This window comes from Impatiens glandulifera, chromosome 6, assembly GCF_907164915.1.
Source record: "Impatiens glandulifera chromosome 6, dImpGla2.1, whole genome shotgun sequence".
Classification (NCBI taxonomy): domain Eukaryota; kingdom Viridiplantae; phylum Streptophyta; class Magnoliopsida; order Ericales; family Balsaminaceae; genus Impatiens; species Impatiens glandulifera.
The window spans coordinates 6,177,326-6,202,952 of record NC_061867.1 but is presented as its reverse complement, the minus strand read 5'-3'; the positions used below and the strand labels follow the sequence as shown (position 1 = coordinate 6,202,952).

At 29.8% G+C, this 25,627-nt stretch overlaps 4 protein-coding genes across 4 annotated transcripts; 2 read left to right on the top strand and 2 right to left on the bottom strand.

The window, feature by feature from the left end:
* Window positions 1-8,236: 8,236 nt before the first annotated feature.
* On the top strand, window positions 8,237-10,750 carry LOC124941470 (exocyst complex component EXO70A1). The gene has a single exon (XM_047481804.1). It carries the CDS (start codon window positions 8,630-8,632, stop codon window positions 10,685-10,687), a length of 2,058 nt encoding a protein of 685 aa, XP_047337760.1. The 5' UTR covers window positions 8,237-8,629; the 3' UTR covers window positions 10,688-10,750.
* A 290-nt stretch (window positions 10,751-11,040) lies between these two features.
* On the bottom strand, window positions 11,041-13,020 carry LOC124943018 (probable WRKY transcription factor 11). Its single transcript, XM_047483586.1, has 3 exons — window positions 12,452-13,020; window positions 11,716-11,841; window positions 11,041-11,211 (listed from the first exon to the last, which is right to left on the bottom strand). The coding sequence occupies exons 1-3, from the start codon at window positions 13,018-13,020 to the stop codon at window positions 11,097-11,099; spliced, it is 810 nt and encodes a 269-aa protein (XP_047339542.1). The 3' UTR covers window positions 11,041-11,096.
* Window positions 13,021-17,300: 4,280 nt separating this feature from the next.
* LOC124943017 (protein CUP-SHAPED COTYLEDON 1-like) lies at window positions 17,301-17,931 on the bottom strand. The gene is made up of 2 exons (XM_047483585.1): window positions 17,757-17,931; window positions 17,301-17,683 (listed from the first exon to the last, which is right to left on the bottom strand). The coding sequence occupies exons 1-2, from the start codon at window positions 17,929-17,931 to the stop codon at window positions 17,373-17,375; spliced, it is 486 nt and encodes a 161-aa protein (XP_047339541.1). The 3' UTR covers window positions 17,301-17,372.
* Window positions 17,932-21,662: 3,731 nt separating this feature from the next.
* LOC124942444 (replication protein A 32 kDa subunit A-like) lies at window positions 21,663-24,486 on the top strand. Its single transcript, XM_047482958.1, has 10 exons — window positions 21,663-21,802; window positions 22,094-22,204; window positions 22,295-22,392; window positions 22,515-22,556; window positions 22,650-22,727; window positions 23,602-23,680; window positions 23,763-23,852; window positions 23,916-23,995; window positions 24,076-24,144; window positions 24,233-24,486. Exons 1-10 carry the CDS (start codon window positions 21,728-21,730, stop codon window positions 24,312-24,314), a joined length of 804 nt encoding a protein of 267 aa, XP_047338914.1. The 5' UTR covers window positions 21,663-21,727; the 3' UTR covers window positions 24,315-24,486.
* Window positions 24,487-25,627: the final 1,141 nt, after the last annotated feature.

The window sequence follows — 25,627 nt, the reverse complement described above, 5'->3', positions numbered from 1 at the left end:
TGCCTTCTCCAAATCAGATTACTGGGACAATCCTAGATTTCATGGTTACTAAAAAAAAGTGTTAATACGCATAAATATCAAATAGAAAATGAAGACATACTTTACAAAGGGATCTGTATTCCTTCTGAAGCCGTTTTACACAAGCTTTCTGCCATCTTGAAACAACCTCTTGTATGGAATTGCTGATAAATGTTTCTAGTTGAACCTTAGCTTCATTGTTTAACTAAACTACAACTGTTTCAAGAATACAAATAAACACATAATCATCAAATAACTAGGTATAAACGCAAAAGAACAAACAACAAAACCTAGAAGTAAATAGGAAGGTAGAACAATTCATTTTGTAAGTACATGAAAATCACAACTTTTGTGGCATATTATTGCTATCAGATTAGAAAGCTAGGGTTTATCACTATGTACCCTCATACCCCTATTCCTAATATGTATCATTACTAGACATCAAAAGAAGATGTAGAACTGATGAGATTTTTATGAGGGTTTGAGCAAAATTAGGGCAAAATGTTTTTGGGTTTTATCTAAGAGGTGATATAGATAATACTTTTGTCTGCAAATCACTACTACTAACTTTTGGGGCATATAACGTTTGCGTAGTATCAATATCAACTTTACATAAATCAACACGGGATTCAACAAAGCTCTTTCATTTATCCATGATTATTCAATAATTTACTCGGGTCAACATGAGATTTCTACAAAAATGTTTTGGGAATCAGGCCAAAAAAGAAGTTTGATGCAAGCAAATAGAACCCAATTCGTTAGGGAAAATAAATCTAGGGATAACATAAGACCTCAAATCAAATGAAATCAATTTGGATTATATTAATTGCAGATAGATAGTGTGAGAGGGAAAGAAAGAAAGAGATGTCACCTTGAATCAACGATCCATAATCAAGGCTGTATTCTTTCTGGTTTTGTTTGTGGATCCTGAATTTGAGATCACCATTGATATTAAATACAAAGGAGAAAATTAACAGAAAGAAGGTAACAAACGTTTGATTATACAGACTTATTTGCACAACTCCAAATTAGCGAAATCATTTAGGGTTCCAGTCCAGCATTTAGATCAAGAATGAATGAAAACATTTAGACAAAAGAAGGAGAAGAAGAGACGAACCAGTTTATTTCGCGAAAACGTCTGTCATGAATGAGCCAACAACAACCATTGTTCTTGATCCAAGCTAGGAAAGGAGTGGACAATGAGCGGAAAACTGAATTGGGGAAAGAGAGAAAGAAAAAGAATAAGTAATATTGTTAACCTTGTAATGATTATTAATCACGGCGAATTAGGTAAAGTCGTGGTTAATAATGTATAATTATTAATCAGGGTTGTATATAACGTCGTGGTTAATACATATTCACATTTAAATTATATATATTTAATAATTTTATATATAAATCTAAAATTAATGTTAATACATTATTAACCATGGCTTTATCTAGTGCCATGGTTAATAATAATTTTTAATTACGGTTTTATATAACGCCGTAGTGAATAATATATTATCTATATATTTATATTAATATTTAGAAAATAAAGGTTAAAAATAATTTTTATATATTATCTTTAATCATTAATTTTTAATATATATATATATATAATTATTAAATTTATTTATATATATATATATAATATTTATATAAAATATATTTAAAAAATAGAGTTAAAAGTAAGTAAATAGTTCAAAGGTAAACAAATAATTTGTCTTTGTGTATATAAATATAAATATATAGATACAATAAGTAATATTTAACACAAATAACCGCGGCGTTAACATGTGCCGACCTTAATAATCTTGTAATACTAATAACCACGGCGTTAACATGTGTCAACCTTAATAATCTTGTAATGATTATTAACCACGGCATTATGTAAGGCCGTGATTAATAATGTGGACGTTACATAACCGACACTAATAATAATTATTAACCACGACGTATATATCGCCGACACTAATAATTTTTATTAGCCACGGTGAATGATCGCAGTGGTGAATGTTGGTCGTTAAAAATACTTTTTCTACTAGTGAGTGCTTTTTGGAAAGAATTACTTAAATTACAAGGCATATAATAAAAATTATCTACAGTTTATCACACTCAAATAAATGGACAAACAGAGATAGTCAATAAATGTGTGGAAACTTACCTAAGATACATGATTAGCCAAAGTCCACACTTATGGAGTAAGTGGTTACCCCTATTTGAATGGTGGTATAACACCAATTTTCATTATGCAAGTGTTATGTCTCCATATCAGTTAATATACAACTAAGAACCACAAGTGCATGTCCTGTATTTGACTAGAGATACAATTGACCCCAATCTGGATAGAACTCTACAAGTAAGAGAACATCATCTCCAATTAGCTAAATAGAACCTCCGACGAGCATAAAACAAAATGAAACAACAATATGATAAGAAAATAGAGAGATATTTTTCAAAATTGGAGACATGTATTTTTAAAAGCTCAATCGTATAGACAAATCACGCTCACACAAAACAAACACACAAAACTTCAACCTAAGTTCTTTGGGCCTTACGAAATTACAAGCAAAATCAGACAAGTATCGTATCATTTAAAACTACCATCTCATACTCGTATTCACAATATCTTTCATGTGTCACAACTTAAAATTTATTGAAAATCATCTATCAAAGACAAACATAGATGACCTAGAAAGAACTGATTTTGAACCAAATATGATTTTGGAAGAAAAACTAACCTTGAGAGATGGAGAAATGGTGCGTCAGTTACTCGTCCAAAGTGAGGAGAAAGATAGATTAGATGCTTGTTGGGAAAATGCTTCTATAATCAATACTGATTTCCCCAATCTCAAATGGAAATCGAAGAGGCTTCGTTGGTGGAGACGCAGTCGTCTTACATCTCATGAAGGGAGTAGAGTTACGGTATTAACAAAACCTAATGTCTAAACTTCATGTCTAAGTGTTTCAACAATAGAATAGACCGTCAAGATAAAGACAATCCAATGACTGAACTTATAAGATAACATTAATAATTACATTGTTTATTATTAATTATTGAAAGATTTCATAGTTACTTAAATACCCTTACTCTTAATATATAAAAGGATTAAACTGCAAAACAAAGACTATGTTTTGATTTAATAAAACTTTCACATTCTTCTTACTTCTTAGATTTCATTCCCTCATTCACATTCAAAATTCTTCTTCTCATCTCTTCCTTAGTTCCATTTCATAATCTCTATCACCTGTTTAACCCCGTCAACGAAGCAGCACGCTACACAACTATAGCCTTTCTTTATTTAGCTCTTTCTCAATCTTTAAGAAACTCACACGTTTTTATTTTCCAAGAATCCAGTTTTCACATAACTGATTTTCAGCAGACTTCAGTTCTCGATTCTGACCATTTTTTAAAAGAATTTCATAATTTTTTCGCTCATATGGCCTAAACTACAATGGCATAAGTCATTGTTCTTTGAGTTATCAACAATAACATCAATTGTGTCTCTACATGTTGAAGTCGTGTATAACGTTTCAGTTTTAGGATCTCGAGCAACAACTATTGCTCTTTAATCACCTTCCACACACATTTTCCATAACTAAAATTGTGACATTCGTCATCAAGTTGCATAACAGAAATAAGATTGCGCATTAAACCTGCAATGTGTCTCACCTTATTAATCTCCAAACATAACTATTTGACTTGTTCAATTTGATATTCTCCATGACTATAATATCAGTGGTTCACCATCTGCGAAATAAACTCTCCCACAGTTTCCAACGACATAGTTCTCCATTAATTCTTTGTGGGAATTAGTGTGGAAAGACACTTCCGAGTCCAAATCCATTAGTCTATCGGATTATCAACTGACAAAAGCAACGCATCAATAACAATTTATGTAACTACGTTGATTGCATCATTTTTATCATCACCGTTCTTCTTCAGTGCTTTGTAGTCCTCTTCAAGTGATCATACTTACCACAATTCTAGCAATCAAATGTCTGCCCAGACTTAGACACTTCTCATGTTCTTAGACATAAATATACTCTTACCTCGGTTGAAATTTCTATCATTATATCTACCACTATTTTCAATATTTAGAGCAGAATTTTTGAACGTTTTATCAAAACTAATTTTACAAATCTCTTCAACAAGAATTCAATCTTTAACTTTAATAAATTTCAATTTAGAATTTTCAATAGAGTTACTAATTAATGTCCCCATAGGTTCCCAACTATTTGGTAGAGTTGTTAATAAAATAAGGGCACTAACTTCGTTCTCATAATCAATCTCAACAGATAGAGTTGATTCACAATTGTATTAAATTTGTTCAAATGAGTAGTGACAAAAGTACTATCAACCATTCTTAAATTGAGAAGATTTTCATTAAATGTACCTTATTGTCAGTAAATGGTTTCTCATACATAATATATAGAGTTTTCATTAGACCCATGATGACATTCTTCTTTTCTAGGTCATGAGTAACAGTCTTGACTAACGTCAATTGGACAACTCCTAAAACATGTCTATTAAGAAGTTTCCATTCAATTTCATTAATCTTCTCTAGTTTCTCACTCAATGGAACATAATTTGCATCCTCTAGAATACATAATTTGTTCGATCAAAAAATCTTCAAATCCCGTGTTCTATATTATTCTCGCTTGCCATCGTTTCTAATGCTCCGATCTAGCATAGTAGTTCTGATACCAGTTGTTAGGATTTGAATTCCCCAAATTTGACCTACTTGAAACAATATCTAAAAACAAAAGGAAAAAAGAACACAAGAAAATACAGATTTATAGTGGTTAACTTAAATGAACTATGTCCATTTCAACCGCCACCAGATTTCACTATAAAGAAAAAAAATGAATACAGAGTTTTTGTCTCACACTTTATCTCTCTAAATAATGTTTTACTCTATAAAATAATTACAAAAACATATTTATGGGATAACTTTAAGATAATTAAACATAAATAATTCTTAGTCAGACCCAAACACAAGCTCAAACACAAATAAAATAAACTTTAATTAACTCTTGTAGAATTTATTATGAGTGTAGTCAACTTAACATTGACTATTGAATTTCAAAGAATCGGTAATTAAAACTCTCGATTATGTAGTTAAATTAGTAACATAATTTTTTATTTATTTATTTATAAATATCATGTAAATAATAAGTTAACATTGTTTAAAACTGTAAAGACAAAACCATATTTTGTATAACTTTAATAATAAGTAGTCTCAAATGGTGAGATTTAAAAATGAATATTGATTGACCTTAAAAAATAATTTGACCAAAATAAAATATATAAGCTTATTCATATATTTCTCAATATTCTTTTATCAATCATATATAAATACTAAATTTATTTATATATATCATCTAAATTCAATTCAAAAATATTTTATAAAAAATATGATTATGAAGAAATTTATTATCTCTTAGGATAGATATTGATTATCAACCTATTAAATTTTAGCACATAATAGTTCAATTGACAAAATAATAATAAGATAAAATTAAGAGATTTTTTTAAATTTTTTTAAAATGGTCCAATTATATTAAAACGTTAAAAATTGCTTAAGCATAACGACATCTCGTTAGATGATATATATATATATATTATGAAAATAAGAAAATAATACAAACAAGTTAACTAACAGATTATCGAGTTTATAGATCCTTAATAAGAACGAATAACTCTCCGACATACTTTATCGACTTTTCAGAATATCAGAAAACGTCATAATAATAACATTATGAATGATATGTATTGAACGACTAAGATCATGATCATTGAAAGTTTCAACGATTTCTTTTTCAACTAAATAGTCCACCAAAAATTAATCCGAATGATAACCCAAATATGCATATATGTTATATTAGTCGTCTCAATCCAAATTCCATAAAAAAATACTCAAAGAAATCACGTAGTGAATCTCAATCATTCTCACAGAAGACTTCATATACTAGCCACCTTGACAATGCAAAAATAAGTGAATCACAAATTCTCCCTCCTTATAATAGTATGACATCGACTTACCGTAATGCAACTTCTTTCCATAATGACACAAAAATTCCACGAGACACCCCTATAAAAAATTGAGACTCTTAACCATGCAATCGTCAATTAAATAAATCATTTACAAGCCATTAATCCATCTTTCGAATTTTAGTTCACTAAAAATATATTTCACAACCAAGAGTTCTCAATAGTGACTTAATGACGCCTATCTTCACACTATTGTTGATTTCATAAACGTTCCAAACAATCATCTTTCCAATCGTTAATAAAATCTAATTAGAATAATCATTTATCGACTTCGAGACACGCTTTCACTCTTGCATATAATCCTATTGTAGATTATTTAGTTGAAGGTTTCTTCAACTGACAACATTAGTAGTTGTTCGATGAAGAAAGACTTTCGTAAAAAATATACAGAAATGTTGAGATCTCGCACAAATTGAGCCACACTTTAGTCTCTAATTCAAGAACCTCCCTCAAGAGGAGTTGTTTTCACTAACATCATATTATGTGTAGATAATTCTATTAAGATATACTCATTGACATCATAATCTAGCTCAGAATTCACGATTCCTCATCGGACATCGTGAATGGAAATTGACAATTCATTATTTTTAAAATCTAGATAAAATATTCTACTATGGTGGATTGTATTATGTCTTTCATGGGTGATCAACATCCATTTTTACCTAATCAATCACTTATTATTCGGACAACAAATCTGAAATAGGATAGGGAGTTGATGCCCTCCGTTTTTGACACTCCATTACCTGCCCATAATCCCCTTTTTCGATATCCGGGGCGACATCACAATCTGATAGTTGTGAAGACATATACTCAATCTCAACCTTACGAAACTTGATGGCTCATTTAATCCCTCCTTAATCTGCACCCTTAGTCTGCACGACATCCCTCATTCCCAAATCAAATATCTTTAAAATTGTTATCTCAACAACTAGCCTTTCAATATCCGTAAGTCTAGCCATATGAATATGATCAACGTAAAATGAGGTTATTACCGACTCTCTCGTTTACTAAACAAAGTCAATGACTCCAACATAGGGGAATTCAATGTGTTTATTCTCGATGAAAGAGGCACAACAATATGACGTTTATGATATACCATCACCTTATATATTTGTGTTTCGTTATTAATAAAAAAATGTAAGAATAAATTTTATTTATAAATATAACCAAATTAATCTATTAACAAAATATAAATAACTAACTTTGTAAATGTACTTTGATTTGGATTTGTTTTATTGATAAAAAATAATTCTCACTAAATCAAATATTACATACAAAAATATTAATTTACCAATAATAAAAATAACATTTAAAAAATCAAAAGAATTAAATTAAATTCTAGATATTAGATAATATAAAATTACAAAGATTAAAATTATAATAAAAATATCCAACCATCACAAATTTTGTAGGTGACTCCAAAGATCGACTCATTTGAATTTCATAAAATAAACGATGAATTAGAAAAAAAACGAACAAATCAATTAATTGGCGTCGGAAAAATCTCTACTCAAAATTCTGAATGAAAATAAGATTTATCTTTGCCCTAAGATTGGTAAACAACGCATTAAAGTTCTACCAAATAATAACTAAACATCTACAAATATGATTAAAATAATGAGAAATTCATATACATATTAAAGAGTCTCTATATAAAAGATGAATTCCAAACTCTTTATTAAAAATAAAATAAAAAAATAACTCAAAGATCTCACAATATATCTCATTTGTTGAAAAATAAAATAAAAGACTAAAATAAACTCCATAAATGATTACAAACACGAATAATACAAAAAAAAAAAAAAACTATCTAAAATTGAGAGAATTATTCGAATTAAAAAAATTCAAAACGACAAATTCAACTAAACTAAATATAATTAGTTTAGATCGAACTAAACATAATACCAACTCAATCACATACGAATATAGAAGGTGGAAAACAAAATGTTTATATATAATGAAAGATGACAGTATGATTATTTATACCATATTAAAGTGGACCATAGGTGAATTGATAGTAAAAAAACAGAAAAAAACATTAAAAATTAGGTTTAATATAATAAATGGTTTTGAATAGATCCGCCGACATATGTTCTGTATGACTGTGGCATAAGAAAATTGATCCTGTTTTTTACCCAATTATTTATTTACATTTTCTTGATGAAGATCAATCGAGAATTATTGATAGAGAGAGAAAGAGACGGACTTACTGTCATGCACTTTGGAGGTACTTGGGACAAAGTGAAACACTGAAGAAAGAGTTTCGTGTGAAAGAAAAAGCCAGTCTTTTCTCAAACCCCCTTTTCCCCCTTTTTTGATTTAGGGTTTCTCTTCTCCTCCTTCTTCTCTCTTCCCAGAATCTTCAACTTGTTCCATTTTTGATCATCTCCTTTCTGGGTTTCGTTTCAATCCGATTTGGGTTCTTGAATTTGCTTCGAATTCGTCGTTTCGACAATGGAATTTCATTTCTTCAAGCACCTGCATCCATACCCAGGTTAATTTTCTTACTTCAATCCCATAGAGAATCAACAGCATTTAGTTAGACCCTTTTTTTATATACATATATCTATATCGATGGATTCATCTGATAAAAGCAACGAGATTTTGAAATCTACTAGGAAATCTTTGAAGCATAGTTTAGATAAATCGAAAGCCCTAGGTTTATCTCTTGAAAGAACTGGTCCTAGATTGGATGAAATTAAACAGAGATTACCATCTCTAGAAGCTGCTATTAGACCTATTCTAGCACAAACAGATGCTCTTGATGCTGTAGGAGGTCATATTAATCGAGCTGTAGTTCCAGCAGCAGCTGTTCTTAAGGTTTTTGATGCAATTCATGGACTTGAGAAATCTTTATCGGATCCTCAGTCAGATCTTCCTGGTTATCTCTCTGTATTGAAGAGACTTGAAGAGGCTTTGAGATTCTTGGGTGATAATTGTGGTATGGCGATTCAATGGTTAGATGATATTGTTGAGTATTTAGAGGATAATCGAGTTGCTGATGATAGATACATTGCGAATCTAAAGAAAGCCCTAAAATATCTTAAGGAATTGCAGAGTGAAGAAAATGGTAATCTTGATGGTGGTCTTTTAGGAGTTGCATTAGACAGATTGGAGAACGAATTCCGGCGACTTTTAACTGAAAACAGCCAGCCTTTACCAATGGCTAATCCGGTTTCGGGTGAAGAACAAGCTTCCAATTCCTTAGCTCCTCCACCGATTCCTGTATCTGTAGTTCAGAAACTGCACGCGATTATCGGTAGACTGATCAAGAACAACAGGTTAGACAAGTGCGTTTCAATCTATGTTCAAGAGCGAAGTTCGACAGTCAGATCGAGTTTGCAGGATCTGAATCTGGATTATTTAGAAATCTCGGTTTCAGAATTTAACGATGTCCAGAGTATAGAAGGCTATATATCTCAATGGGGCAGGCATTTGGAGTTTGCTGTTAAACATCTCTTTGAGGCCGAGTATAATCTCTGTAATGATGTGTTTGATCGCATTGGTTTGGAAATATGGACAGGCTGTTTCGCGAGAATCGCTGCGCAGGCGGGTATTCTCGCGTTTCTCCAGTTTGGGAAAACTGTAACCGAAAGCAGGAAAGATCCGATTAAAATGCTTAAGCTTTTGGATATTTTTTCGTCGTTAAATAAACTGAGATTGGATTTCAACCGGTTATTCGGCGGGGCAGCTTGTTCGGAAATCCAGAATCTCACTAGAGATCTAATCAAACGGGTCATAGAAGGAGCAGCCGATATTTTCTGGGAACTCAGACTTCAAGTGGAGTTACAAAGAAAATCTCCGCCTCCTCCCGATACCAGCGTTCCCCGTTTGGTTAGCTTTATAACCGATTACTGTAACAGGCTGCTAGGCGAAGATTACAAGTCATTGTTAACTCAAGTTCTCGTGATTCATCGAAGCTGGAAGATGGAGAAGTTCGAAGAGAGGCTTTTGATCGACGAGCTCTTGAATATAATCAGAGAAATCGAACAGAATCTTGAATCATGGTCGAAAGCTTGTAACGATCCGGTCATGCCCTGTCTTCTATTGATGAACAATCACTGGCATTTATACAAACATCTAAAGGGCACTAAGCTTGGTATCATACTCGGAGATTCTTGGTTAAGAGAACAGGAGCAAGCTACTGAGCGTTATTTGGGTACGTTTATGAAGGAAAGCTGGGGGAAGCTTCCTGGTCTTTTGAGCAGGGAAGGTCTGATACTATTCTCAGGTGGGCGTGCTACAGCTCGAGATCTAGTAAAGAAACGGTTGAAGGGTTTTAATGAAGGTTTCGAAGAAATGTATGGGAGACAGTCGAATTGGGTTATAGTTGAGAAGGATTTGCGAGATAGGACTTGTCAAAGGATTGTACAGGCAGTTGTGCCGGTTTATAGGAGTTATATGCAGAATTACGGGGCGTTGGTCGAGCAAGATAGTAATAGTAATGGGAAGTATGTTAAACATAGCGCTCAATCGCTTGAAAAGTTGTTGGGCTCGCTTTTTCAACCGAAGCAAATGAGATTCGGTAGTTTTAAGTTGAGGCAGCAACAAGCTAGTGGGAAATTCGAAAATGAATCAGTTTCGGTCGTTGGTCAGTATCGTTCTTCTCCTGTTACTCCTGCTACTGTTTGATTTTATTGTCTAATATGATTTTGTGATAATAATTCATTCAACTATTATTGATTTTTAGCTTCAGATTAGTATTATTGTGAAGTTGTAGATTTATTTTTTCGCATTTTGCACTTGGAATTAATCGTCTGCATTGAGAATTTGGGAAAACGGAAGCAGAAACAGCTAGAGAAGTTTGTTTGTATCGGTTAGAATCGAAAATAATGTAAGGTTTGTATTGCAGAATTCTTTTTTGTTTGAGAAGTTTAGGGATAAATTGATATTGTATTTGCAAAATCTTTAACTAATTCTTATCATCTTTTACTATGATATATGATATTTATATATAATTTTACATAAGATAAATACCAGTCCTAATATATTCTCTAAATAACTTGTATCCATAAATATATAAAATAAATAAATAAAAAATTTAATGTTTGTGCTCCCCTTCATATGTGATAATAAGCATAGTCGGATCCTCCTTTGCCTTCTCCACGTGCTTCTTTGCAGGACAACTTTTAAATGTACTGCACTTGTAATATCCCCTAAATAAAAAAAAAAAAAAAAAATTACACCAAATTAATATAAATGTTAGAACCCTTATTCCGTTTCTCGAGTGCGATTAATTATCGCAAACAAAGTCGGATCTAAAATTTTGGTAGGTAGCCCATAAGGTAGATCTGTCGTTGTCCTCGAGTTAAGTACCACGTGACATACTCGAACTAGGGAGACAGATTTGGTATTTATTTAATAAATTTTAGATTATAATATATTTATAAATATATTATATTTTAGTATTTTGATTAATAAATTGAATGATTAAATGATAAAATATTAATAAAATAATTTTAATTATATAAAAATTAAAAAGATCAATCGAAAATATTATAATTCATTTTCTAAAATACTAATAATGAAATAAAAACTATAAAAAACATTGTCAGAAATGAGAATCTTCAAGTTTTCATTGTAGTCCTTAAAAGATTTGTTTAATTACAAATTGATCCTAAAACTCTTACAAAACACCAAAATAGTGTTTTTTTTCTTACCTGGGATATGGTGATCCCTTGATTGGCTTCTGGCCATACTTCCTCCAAGAATGCTCGTCGGCAGGTATATCAGCCATCTTTGAGCTTATCGCCGGCACTTTAATCGATTTTCTTACCTTTAAATTCCTAAGTAATTAAGTTGAATAAGAAAGTTTAAGATAATTAAGAACCTAACACGGTTGAAAAGACGGGGATAGAAGTTAATTCATTTAATCGAGAAAATTGAATGATTCAAAACGATATAAATCATGAGAATAGAATGTTTGAAATATCCTACTAAGGTAAGGAATAAAAAGACAATGACAAAACACTAAACACTAAGTAATTGACTAATGTTATACATCTTTAATTTTGCTTAAAAGATTGGGAAATATTAAAAAAAATAGTTAAAAAGTAAAGTTTCTTAGGGTACCCTCAAATGCTTAGGGTGGGGTATTGATGTAGATTTAATTGTATCCACATAATTAAGTTGTTTTAAAATCCTACAACCTTGACTAGCGTTTTTTAGGGTTTTTTTTTTCATGTCATAACTTATTAATATATTTTTTGTTAGTTTGTTTTCAACACAATTTGGATGTCTTTGCAAAATTAGTGTTGATTAGTGAAAATTGTATTTAACACTTAAATCTCATATTTTTTCATATAATATTGATATGACTCTCAACTTTAACTAGAGTACTTTAAGTCATGGAAAAAAAATTCGAGACTATATAATTGATTAAATAAATTAACTTACATTGTTTTTGAGCAGTGACAACCGTTAAAAGAGTTCGAGAGTTTCCCTAATATGCTATTGGGATTGTGTTCTTGGCATCCTTGACTCGACAATTGAGAGGAATTCTCCATTGCATATACCTTCTCCGGTCCATGATCTAGAATCAAAGTTGATGCAATTAGATTTTTACCATTTGAAACACTTCTATCGCCTGTGATCGAAGACAGGAAGGAAGAATTCGCCGATGATCCCATCGAGTACTGGCTGGTGGAACCGGTTTCAAGACAATTCTTCGAAGTCGGGCAAACTATGTTAGCATTGGCAAAATCGAACATCAATTTATGTGGACGATGAACAAGTGGAGAAGGGAAGATTGGGCCACGTCGGAACCGGGCATGGCCAGTTCGGTTTGGACCGGAGATTGTCGTTGTAGGGTTCGTCTCAATGAGCTCGTAGAGGTGTCGAAAATCAACCGGGCTCAAGAGTTGGTTATTTTTCGAATGTGTAGATATGAGCCGAATTAAATCCTCCATACTCTTTAGACCATTTGATGCTATCTCATGCACATTAAGGGCTTGGTGATGATCCATTTTTGATCTTTAGCTCCTAAATAATTCTAGATCTTGAAATAGTTTAATATCCATATTTTAAGAAACCTAATTTCATTAAGAAAGATTGGAGTAAGGAATTTAAAAGGAAATGTGGAGGAAATGAAGGGGAAAGATGGTTGGAGTCAAATATCTTGACTATTCCATGAAGGGTTAGTATTTAGTGGTGGTTATGATTCAATTTTCAAAATTTTAATCTATTTAAAATTTGATTCTTTAAATTGATTTATAATAGTGTGATGCTTAATTTTCTTAGAAAATAAATTAATGATGGTATGATTAAAAAATATATTCACATGATGGAATAATTTAGAGTTACTTTTTTTATGTTGTAAATTATAAATTTATGTTTAATTAAATTTATTTTAAAATGTTATTTCAAGTAAAATACAAAAATATGAGACCCAAATATAAGTTGGACTATAAATTATAATATTACCAAAAAGAGAAAAGAAAAGCATCAGTTGACTTTGAATAACACAATATAAATTATTTGTTGCTATTCATAATTCATATATATTAACTATTTATTTTAATTAAAAAAGTTATTATTATTTCATATTTGAACTTAGATATTTTTATTGAAAATCAAATCATTAATTTTTTATGTAAGATTATTTATATATGAGTTATTCTATTTTGTTAATTTGTATTATTTTATTGGTCATAAAATTATTACAAAAAAAAGTCTTTCTTCCATTGTAGAAGGATTTGTTTGACAAAGTTAAACATTCTAGAAGGAAGTGCTTTTCAAAGATCACAAGACTACTTCTTAGTCTTTAGTCAATGTATATAAAAAAAAGTTTTCATTTTGTTAGGCGTCTTATTTGGTCATATTTAGGGTTCACTTAATTCCTAATCTAAATCGAAAATATAAATTTAAATATAAATTTGGGTTAAGTTAAATTTGAGTTGGATTAGAATTAATAAAATAACTTTAATTAAAAAAAAGTCAAGATGTCCCTATTTTAACAAGTTTGTTCTCTGCTTCAACATTCAGCCCTTATATATCACTCATTCTTTACTTTTTCTTCTCTTTTGTACACAAAAACAATATAAATTTATAATTTGTATACTTAATTTTGTGATAAAGAATAATAAAAAAAATTATATGTGATCAAATTAAAATATATTGAATGAATAAAAAACATGTCAAATAGATAAAAAATAATAATATATATAACGAGTAAAACGTGTTAAACGAGACTGAATTAGTCAAATATTTATTAAACGACTAAAAATATGTTAAACGAATTAAAAACGTGTTAAACAATTAAAAAACTGTTAAATAAACAAACTAAGTCAAATAATTGTTATACGGACTAAAAATATATTAAATAGTCAAATATGTTAAACGAGTCAAAAACGTGTTAAATTGGTATAAACATATTAAACGTTATATAACGAGTTAAAATATTTATTAAAAAGGTTAAAAACGTGTTAAATTTATAAACATGTTAGACATGTCAAATTATGTATTAAACATAACAAAATAAAAATAAAAAATCAGTTTAAATTACCTAATTCATATCTCATCTAATCCTTACCCAAACACTGTGAATAATATAGGTTAGATTATGGGTTCAGTAAATTTAATTTGGGTTGAGTATGAATTAAGTGATACGAGTTGAATTTACTAATTTGTTCACCCCTAATTATGCTGTTCTAATTACGCGAGTTTAAATGCGAAAATCTTAATGTTTAAAAAAAAATATATTTTTGGTGAAATATGTGAGCGTCAAGTTAATTTAAATATATAATATCATGAAACATAACCTATTAAAATACTTTGACTACAATGTTCTACGTTGATAAAATGAATAAATATTTCCTTATAATAACTCTTATAATGATATCATCAATCACTTAGGGTGGTATATATTTCTAACACCAAAATAAACTTAAAACAATAGGATAACAAATTCAAATAAAATCTTAAAATCAAAACTAATAATTCATATAGATAGTCTAAATGTAAAAAAAAAAAAAGTATCACTCATGACATAATAATAAAAAAAGACAACTTATACTAATGCCTTCACCAAACTGAGGAATCATACAATCCCATCTAAAGAAACATACTTATGTTACACTTGATGATATGATAATCTAGTACATTTAAGTTTTCCTCATAATTTGGTTACAATTCACCAAAAACTAACTAGGGCTACTAATAAGGAGGAGGGCAATAGTTGTATAGATCCTCCATGAATTGTTGTGAATTTCCCAAAGAGGGCACATGCAGCCCGCCACAAGCTTCAACCATACCACCACCATATAAGGCGGCGACTGTCTCTTGATCCTGCAAATTGGTTTGTCGGAAAATATTAGCAGTAGCCTGAGCCGAGGCAGAAGAAGAGCCAACATTACTCCCACTAGGATTTAGTTTCAAGCTAGACATGGTGAAGCAACTGTCGGGTCCTGGTGTTATAGTTGGTGGATTGCAATTGATCAAGTTCTCTAGAACCTTGAAATCACAAACAAATATGCACATTTATCAACTTTGATCTTAGGTTTAGTTAATTACAGAATGATAGCACATAATATACTAGGAAAAGAACATGCATGAAGTAAAATGTTTTAGGATGTATTAATTTGTTCATCCCAATGTGATGACTTTTTGTGATAGAAATAATGTTGGACTCAAGTATTAATTATTAAACAATTTAACTATGATGCGATCAAATTGAATTGGTTCATCAATGTTAAGTATATTTGTTAGTTTATACTAAGTTTTCTAAAGGTTTCAAAACAAATAAGAACCCTAATTACATTTTTAGGACAATAAATGTATTAATTTAAAAACAAAAAGTTAAATATATATTTCTCTTCTATTTATGTAGTAAGGAGTCTTACTAAGTTAATGTATGTTTAAAAAAAGATATGAAAAATCTTTAAAAATATAAAAAATTCTACTTTGCATATAGAAGTATTTAATTTGTAAAGAAAGCATTTTGTAACAAAAAAGAAGTTATAGTATGTTTTATTTTTTAAATATTTACAATTTCTGGTACTTTTGTACATGATTACAATATATTTGTGATATTATGAATTAATGAAATGATTTTGCGCATTTTAAAAATCAAATTACTATTACGCACCATAATATTGTTTCCTCTGCCCAAATTTGAGGTAGTTGCCGATGATGAAATATTTTCGAACATGTCTCCATGGACAACAATATTATTGTTAGTTGTGACCGTATAGTTCCTTCCCATGGGAAAATACTGCCATGGCTGATCCGGGATTGACATGGCTACATTTGTGGGAGCCATCTGAAGGTTATAAGTATTCGCCATGGTTGTTGTTGATCGGATCGGAGGAGGGTGGTTTGATGTTGGATGTTTCTTTCCGGATTCACTTTTTTGGAATACACGACAAACCACCCATGCATCATCTTGCTGTAGTATTACAAATTAGATATAAAAAAGAGAAAATTAGATGAAATGAATCTTAAACATTCAATTTTCATTTTCTTTGTTCCTTTGCAACATATCCATGATTGACCACAGGGTAATGCAATTATGAGATAGAGTTACCCTAAAAAAATGAATTATTAATAATAATATAATGTGATTTACCTAAAACATTTTTTTAATCAACTAGTTTAACACTAAAACACTCTACTCCTCTCCAATTTTGCTTAGAAAATCCTAAGGGAAATAAAAATTTGGTAAGAAAGTACTAAGGGAAATAAAAAATAATAACTTTTTTCGCATGAAATACTCTAATTCTCGAGGCTGATATTGAACAAATCTTTCATGCGTCTTAATATTTGTGGCTTTTAATTTTGATCAGTATATATTCATGAACTTGCTTACTTGTGCATGAGACTTTCTTCATATAATATTCCTAACTATAATTTTATTTGGTAGATTTCTCCTTCATTACTCAATAGATTGTTCAAATAATTGTTAGTGGTTAGTTAGGAATATTACTCATTTACATAAACCATAATAAAAATAATAGGATTTAAATCCTCAACTTTTCATATTTAAATAAGGTTTTTATTCACTACATGATCCCTAAATTTTAGGGTTATATTCAATATAGCTTAAAATGCAATTTTGATCTATGAATTTATAATCAAATTTCAAGCTTTAATTAATAGTGTAATGAGAAGATAACACTAATATAATATTGCTCATAACTTGCCTCTAATTTTGTGTGTAAGATTGTTATATGTAGTAACATCAAAGCAGGAATAAATTATAAATTTTAGAAAAAGGTTTAGGAATCTTGTGTTTCTACATGAGATATCTTTAGCAACAATTGTTTTTAGGTTAAATTGACAAGTATGAGCAATTTGTGATATTGTTGAAACAAATCTTGATCTAAAATATAAAAGATTGACATAATATATATCTAACCTTGTTGATTTTGAAAGTAGTAGACCTAGAATAGAGACGATATTCGTGCATAACCCAACTCATCTTCTCTCCTCTAGGTGCTCTTCCCTTATAGAAAACCAAAGTCTTCTTCATCCCGATGTGTTGAGATGTGTTACTATTGAAGATCTCTTTATCTTTCCCTGTAGTCTTCCAGTATCCGGTGTTTGTGGCTCGATTAGTCCTTACTCCGGTTGGGTATTTTCGATCTCTTTGATTAAAGAAATACCATTCTTTCTTCCCCATCTTTGCTTTACCTATTCATGAACATTTGTTTTTGTTGGAAATGATAATTTTGTAAGGATAAGATCAATCAACTAGTATATATACCTGGAAGATCCCATGGCTCAAATTTATTGAGATCAACATCCGTAATGGCCCTTGTTGTAAAGTTAGCATCCAAGATCTTATTCACCAAGTAGTAATCAATCAACTCTTCATCCATTGGATGGAATCGGAACCCTGGTGGAAGTGATGTTTCCTCTTTCACTTGTTCTTCTGCCATCTTCGTTTGACGATCGCTTCATAAAAGAGAAATAGAAGAAATAGTAGATCATGAGTTCATCAGTTACTCGATCGATCTAATACATTTATTACAACATAAGAAATTCTCATAAAAAAGAAGCGACAATACTGAATTAGAAGAAGAAATTGTCATGATCTCTATAGTATTAAAAGAGAAGTGAGGAAGTTGAGTGATTATATATAAGTTGTTGGCTTGCTTGACTATATGAATATGATAATGAAATAGTTTCTTGTGATTTCTAACCAAAAGAAGTAAGGTTGGCTAAATAGGTTTTCTTCTTTTCTTCTAAGAAGATGATGAAAACCCTAGAACAGATATCTTGCTAGACATTCTCAAGAAGTTTATTAATATGAAGAAAGATAAGGAGTGTCTCAAAGAAGCTCTCACCTACTTTGGATCTTCACATACACGAAATCCCTCTTGCTTACTTCAAATCCGTTGATGACCATGCGACGACATATATAGACCTAGAAAATAACTCTAAGAGAACCGAAAGCTAATCATCGTGTTGAAAATTTCAACACGTATATTATAATGATGTCACAATCTTGGTTCATTTAATTATCGGGTCCACATGCTTACTCAATAAGATAATTCAGTCTTAATTTTTATAGACGACTTGCAAACGTGCACACGGTCAATTTAGGGTTATATATGCTAACAAGAAATGGTGAGATAGATGAAACATAGAGCTATCTAGGGATAGAAAATCAAAAGAATGTTTTATTTCAAGATTTTTTTTATAATTTTATTTTTTTGTAGATTAATGAGAATGATTTGTATGAAAACTATTTGTGTCGATGAACATGGCAATCGATGTAGTGGTTTAAAACTATATTGGTTTCGCCATGTTTGAATATAGAGTTTCTTGGATGACATTTTGTCTTGAAAGCTATTATTGATTTTTTTTTGTCTTAATCCTGATAAGTTTTCTAATGCTAGTGAATTAATTGATAAAAATCATGAATATAATTAGTTTGTTTCTTGGGGTGTTCCCTTTTGTATGACAAATGAAATTAATGTATTTAAAAGTATAGCTATTGCATATTTGCATTATACATAAATATTATAAGAAATTAATAAGCTTAAACATTAAATTGTAAAGATATTTTTTTTATTTGTGAGAAAATAGATATAACTGGCATTTTTTCCTATATTGTCTTCTTGATTGTTTGGCCCAATATTTAGATATCCATAATTGCTCATTTGCCCCTTCAATATATACTTTTATAAAGTTCAAGAACCTATTTGCACTTCAAATCTAAATGAAGGACCTTATTTAATTAATGCACATCCTTCGTATCCTCTATCATGGGTCAGGCTGCTGAATAAACAATTTCACTCATAACTTTAATTAATTTCAACAAAATTTCAATTTCAATTTCATGAACATAATTAGTTAATATCACAAGATAAGAAGTTATCTAGCTAGTCATTAGTTAGTTAAATTATTTATTATTATTATTAGTTGGATTTATGTATGACTTAAAATGGAGATTTGTTTTTCCTAATGCGTGATTGTATAAATATAAGTAGCTAGGAATGAACATTTGACATTAATTATTAAATCCATGTTACCCAGCATAACTAAAATGTAATACAAATGTTGATAGATTATATGGTGCTCGAATATGAGTCATGTTAAGGTCCAATCCGTATCTTTGTCAAACCAGACTATTACATAATAAAAAAACAATAAATTAAAATACTATTATTGGGGCGTGAGGTTCTCAAGAGCATCGATAAAAACATGTCATATGAACCTGATCGAGACAAATTAGTTCAAAAGTTACAAATTTCTTTTTACTATATTGGTAAACTTTGTATTAGCATGCTCCAAATAAAAAAATGGTCTAAAAAATGATTAGATGAATTCTAATGTTGGAATTCTAGCAATGCATATCCTTTGTAAAATTTTCACTATTGTGACCTAGACTCTTAGTTATAAACTAATCTTAGACTGGTCTTTTATGTTATGACATTTTTCAATTTTGTCATGAGTTGTTTTAGCATGATCCAAAATTTTGTAAAAAAATTATATATTTTTTATACAAGTTTACCAAGCTAAAATATAATATCTTGGGTACGACTGATTTTAGAGAACCAAAATCTATGTCGGTTATTGAGTTACTTTAAAACAAATTTCGACCGTAGAAAAACACCTCTATTTTCTCTTACCACATCATTACAAGTAGTGATTTACAAAATGAATATGTTAAGTAAATTTAGAAATCAATTATATAATTAAGTTGGGTCTTACAAGAAATTGAATTGTGTTTGCGTGTTCAATTAGGTTAAAAGAAGAAAATTAAACACTAATTAAAGACTATTGTGTTAACTTCAAGGTTACGAGTGTATCCTTGCATGTCCACACTGAATAAAAAATATGCATGTGAGATGACTTTGTGGACTTTTAACTTAAATAAGACAACTTACAATTATTTATGATATCTTTGTTACATATTTTATAATGATTTAATTTAATTGCAGCATTTGAAAGGTATGTGGATGTTACTACTTACTATCATAATCAACAATATATAGTTGCTATAAGAACTTTTATTTAGCATTTAAATAAGATAAATATTAATTTTTCTATTTACCACATTTTTTTACCAACAATGATTAACTAAGAACCTTCTGATTAAAATTCTGTCAACATGATATTGGAGATCATGATGCCTACCCACAAATAATAAATCTCTATAAAAAAAAACAAATATTAAAACAAATTTTGGTCAAATTTATGTTGATAGGTACATTTCTACTTAGTGAGTTGGTTGAAGTGTGACACAAGAATAGTAAGCACAATCACAAAATATTAATAAGAAAAAGAAGGACAAGTTACTCAAAAGTTACTCAATTGGTTATAACTTGTAGGTTTTTGACAAGATCGATTAACTCCCCGATCAAATTCATCGGTTTTCCGGAACGAATATAAAAAAGCGTAATAATAATAACATTATGAATCATACGTATCAAACGACTATAATAATTGAAAATTTGATGATTTATTTACTACCAGATAGTCCACCAAAAAATAATTGAGATGATAACCTAAATATGTAACTTGTTATATAAACCACGTTAATTCAAACTTCTCAAAACTCGACATCACCTAGTGAATTATAATAATACTTCACAAAAAACCACGTATACTAATCACCAATTAATAATGTAAAAATAGCGAGTTTTCGATTCAATATTCTCGTGACACATACAATGACTTACCATAATATAACATTTTTTCACGCACACAACTTTCGTAAAATTTTACCGTGAATAACGCTCCATTCAAATAACGAGATTTGAATAAAATCTTTGACTCCCACCATTTTTCACAACAAAAATAATATATAATCATCGTAACCAACTTATCTTATTTATATATATATAAGTTTGAGATATTTGAAAAGAAAGAAAATTTAAAATGAGATTTATTGATGTTTATTTATTTATAGTATATATAGATTCTAGACCCAAAATGAGTTTTTAAATAAGCCCATTAATAATATTGTAAAAACTTATAGGGGCTTATACGTCTTTTTATAAAAATAGGATTTATTTTTAACTTTTTTCCTGGAAATATTATTTGGATGCCTACCGTAATTACGGTAATCATGCTTACACATAAGTTTTACCCGAAAGCGCGGGAAACGCAAAAGAGGGTTTTTCCAAGCGCGGGCATTTTTGAGCTATCTTTAATTTCACTTTTCATTTTTCGCCATTATCATCGATTTCTTCTGCTTCTCTCTCTCTCTCTATCTCCTTCAAGATGATGTTCTCCACTCAGTTCGATTCCATGTCTCAATCGTCTCAGTTCCCTGACTATTCATCTTCTCCGGCCAAGGTAAGTCTTCGATTTCAGTTTTTCTCTATATTAGGTCAAATTAATGGATTTGTTTCATTTGTATGTGATCCGAGTGATCAAATCTTGTATATGACAACGTATTGTGAGTTTTACTTTGTGAATCCGTTGTATAAGCTTAAATTTGTGGAAACCTAAGTCGTTTTGTTCATAAGAAACTAGTTGTGACTTGTGATATTTCATTTATGTTTTTATCAGTGTTATCGTAGTGAGATAAGTGGAGAGTTGATAGAAGTTTTGGTTAATAAGGTTTTATTTATGGTTCAATTGTAGACTCGTGAAACTTATGGACTTGTTCCAGTTACGCTGAAGCAGATCAGTGAAGCTTCTCAATCTGGAGATGATAAATCAAATTTTCTTGTCGATGGTGCTGAAATAAGCAATGTATGAAATCTGACTAACTCTATGTTTGGTGATCTGTTTCTATTAATGAAGTAAAGACTGATTTTGTATATTAATTTGCATTACTTTCAGATTACTGTGATTGGAATGCTGTCCAGTAAGACTCAAAGGGTTACTGATGTATCTTTTGCACTTGATGATGGGACTGCACGGATTCACTGCAATAGATGGTATGAGTGTTTATGTTTTGCATAGGAAGGATTTCATGTATTATGGAATTTAACTGCTAACTAATGCAGATTTCTAGACAAGATTCTTGATATAATTTGCTGACTTCTGCTTTTTCTTCCAGGGTGAATGAAAACTTTGATACCAAGGAAATGGAAGATGTTGAGTAGGTTTTAATATTTGGTTCTTTATTTTCAGAAAAAAATATGGTATGATATGTATGTTTGAGTCAATAAAATGATTTGTCCATCTTTAACAGGGATGATATGTATGTTCGAGTCAATGGTCGCCTAAAAAACATCCAAGGAAGAAAGCAATTAGTTGCATATTCTGTTAGGTAGGCTCACAATTCTTCCATTTGTGATTCTATTGTTTTGGTAATGTTTACGTCTTTCTACATGTCTTTTGTTTGTGTAAGTGTGCAAGTCTTTGAAAGAAATGATTTGAACTTTTCTATCTTTTTGACCAAAAATAATTAACTTCTATCATTACTTATGAAATGGAGTGGCTAACAAAATTCAAAATCCTTAATATGTATTGTAAATATAGCATGCTTTATTGAATCCTTATTTGAAAACAGAGAAGCTAGATTTGTTTAGCTATTGATAATCCTGTTAGCTTACCTAAACATAGATTATAGAATCTGCACTTGTTTTAATTGGTTTCTGTTTACAAAAGCGTTGTCTTTAAAATCATAATCCTGTCAAAGAGTTTTAGTTCAGCTTCAGCTTATTCTGTGCACCATCTACTGCACTGAATTTATATGATTGTTTATTTAGATTATGATGAGACATTTATAAACATTTGTTTTGACTAATGAATAGAAATAAATGGAGAGACTTGATTTTAATGATTATTTTTTCATTAGTAAGATGTGGTGATAAGAAACAAAAGTGAAGATCTTGTACAAAACACAAGCTACTCCTGTATCATGCCTTCAGAAAATTCACTTTCCCATTAATTTGAATAAATGAGACCTAAAAAGGCATCTTCTACCCTATATTGTTGTTGCATGGCCATAATGTTCTAACTCTAATTGATTCTGTTATAGTTTTTGCCTACTATAATATTTCTTCAATTTTTTTGTTTATTGTAAATGGGGGAATTCATGCAGTATTATCAACAAGGTTATTACATTTCCAGTGATAACTTGCTTATTATCTACTTCATTTACTTAAGATTTTAATGAATTTTCCATTTTAAATTTTCAGGCCTGTGACAAATTTCGATGAAGTTACTTTCCACTTCATTGAATGTATACATTACCACATGCGTAGTTCAAAACTTCAGGTAAATGGACATCAAATTACATTCTGCTTCTATTAGCACCTATAGAATGATTTTAATCTGACAAACTCTTTATAATTTTAAGTTTCCAGGTAATGGAACAAGTCAAACACCCTTGAAGGAGAGTTCTGCACAGGAAGGAGTCGTTGGAAGTCAATCTGTCCAAACAAATTATGTATGAAATCTATTTGGGTAATCGAACTTCTGTAATTATATGCTTATTTAATTTCATCTATAGGTTTCGGGTCAATTTAACGTTGATGGACTGAAGGCGTTTGATCAAATGGTGCTTGAATATCTCCAGCAGCCTGCAAACTTGTGAGTTTAGTAGTAGAACATATCTAATAATAATATAATTGTACCAACTTATTTTTGTAACATTTGATATTATTATGTAGTGAAAGGGAAAGAGGTGTGCATACAGATGAACTGTTGCAGAAACTTAAAATTCCAATGGAGAAGATAATGTAAGTTTTTTTTATTTTATTTTATAATCTTGGATTAAAATCCAACTTTTTTTTTAAAAAATAAAAATATTTATGGTTATGTTTGCAGGGAATCAATCAGGACCCTTGAAGAGGAAGGGTTGATATACTCCACCATTGATGAGTTCCATTTCAAATCCACTAGCAACTGATGGAACAAATGATGGAGATAATATATTTTTCCCAGGTTCTTGTTCTAGACTTTATTAATGTAGATATTTATGTCTTTCTTGTTGTTTTAAGAATCTTATTATTTTTTTTTGGCTTTAGAAGAAAACAAATTTGTAGTTTGAACCCTATTCTCAAGTGATTAATTTTGGTTAAGTTCTTAGATTTGGATTTATTTTGGAAGCACCTTGAGTCGATAGTGTTTTCAAATAAAGTATTTATTTTGAAAAATTAATGAAAAATAATTAATTGGTTAAGAAGAATCAGAATAAAGAAAGACAAAAAGCCCATAACCTTTGTGGGAATTGCCAGCTGTAAGGTATACCGGAAGAGTAAGAGATTTAAACTGATTGTATTATAACAAACAACACAATAAAATGCATAAATTTATTTTTGTTATTTTAATCTAATTTTATTTAATATTTTTAAGATTAATTTTTTATTTTTAACTTTCATCTAACTTAATTATTAAAAATATATTATATAATAATAAATTATTAGAAAATAATAAAGAAATCCAAGATCAAACAGACAAATACGCTCTCAAAAAAAAACCCATAAATAATTTTAAATAAAATCTCCAAACAATGGGGAGTTTAGAAATTGACTTTATTTCCTGTTAACTTCAATAACCAGGGTTAGTTCTTCAAAATGAAATTAATGTTTAGTAATTAAATATTATTTTTTAATTAATTAATTAATTTATCTTTTTTTTTTATGTATTTCTTCGCTGGTCTATTCTTATATATGTCAGCAATTTAATATTTGATTTTTTAAAATATTTTTTAATATTTTAACTTTTCTCTATATAAGTAAATTATTTTAAAATTATTTAATATTTTTTAAGGACTAATATTTAAATATTACAGTTAGGGTTGTAAACGAATCGAATCGAAGCGAATATTACTGTATTCGATTCGTATTCGTGAAACTATTCGAATATTCGTATTCGTATTCGAAATTTTTTCGAATAATTAATGTGATTCGTATTCGATTTGAAATTGATATTCGTATTATTCGATCCGATTCGAGTATTCGATTCGATTTTTTTAAAACATATTTTATACAATTTATTCGAAAATTTGAAAATTAATATTTTTACATAATATATAACAATATTCAATAAAATTACCTAATAAAAATAAAATAATAATGTTCAAATTACGATTTCAATATTCAACTCCCAATACAATGCAATGCAAGCCATTAATTAAAACTTCCGCGTAACATAACATAAACAATAGTTATCAAAAGAACATTTCATTAAAGTGGTTTCTAAATCACCGAAGAAATGTGA

Coding starts and splice junctions, on each gene's coding strand:
- LOC124941470 (XM_047481804.1), top strand. CDS start 8,630: ATGGATTCATCTGATAAAAGCAACGAGATTTTGAAATCTACTAGGAAA.
- LOC124943017 (XM_047483585.1), bottom strand. CDS start 17,931: ATGGCAGAAGAACAAGTGAAAGAGGAAACATCACTTCCACCAGGGTTC. Junction 17,684..17,756: donor TGAGCCATGGGATCTTCCAG/GTATATATACTA, acceptor GTTCATGAATAG/GTAAAGCAAAGATGGGGAAG.
- LOC124943018 (XM_047483586.1), bottom strand. CDS start 13,020: ATGGATCATCACCAAGCCCTTAATGTGCATGAGATAGCATCAAATGGT. Junction 11,842..12,451: donor TGTCACTGCTCAAAAACAAT/GTAAGTTAATTT, acceptor TTAATTACTTAG/GAATTTAAAGGTAAGAAAAT. Junction 11,212..11,715: donor AAGGGATCACCATATCCCAG/GTAAGAAAAAAA, acceptor TTTTTTATTTAG/GGGATATTACAAGTGCAGTA.
- LOC124942444 (XM_047482958.1), top strand. CDS start 21,728: ATGATGTTCTCCACTCAGTTCGATTCCATGTCTCAATCGTCTCAGTTC. Junction 21,803..22,093: donor ATTCATCTTCTCCGGCCAAG/GTAAGTCTTCGA, acceptor GTTCAATTGTAG/ACTCGTGAAACTTATGGACT. Junction 23,681..23,762: donor TGCGTAGTTCAAAACTTCAG/GTAAATGGACAT, acceptor TATAATTTTAAG/TTTCCAGGTAATGGAACAAG.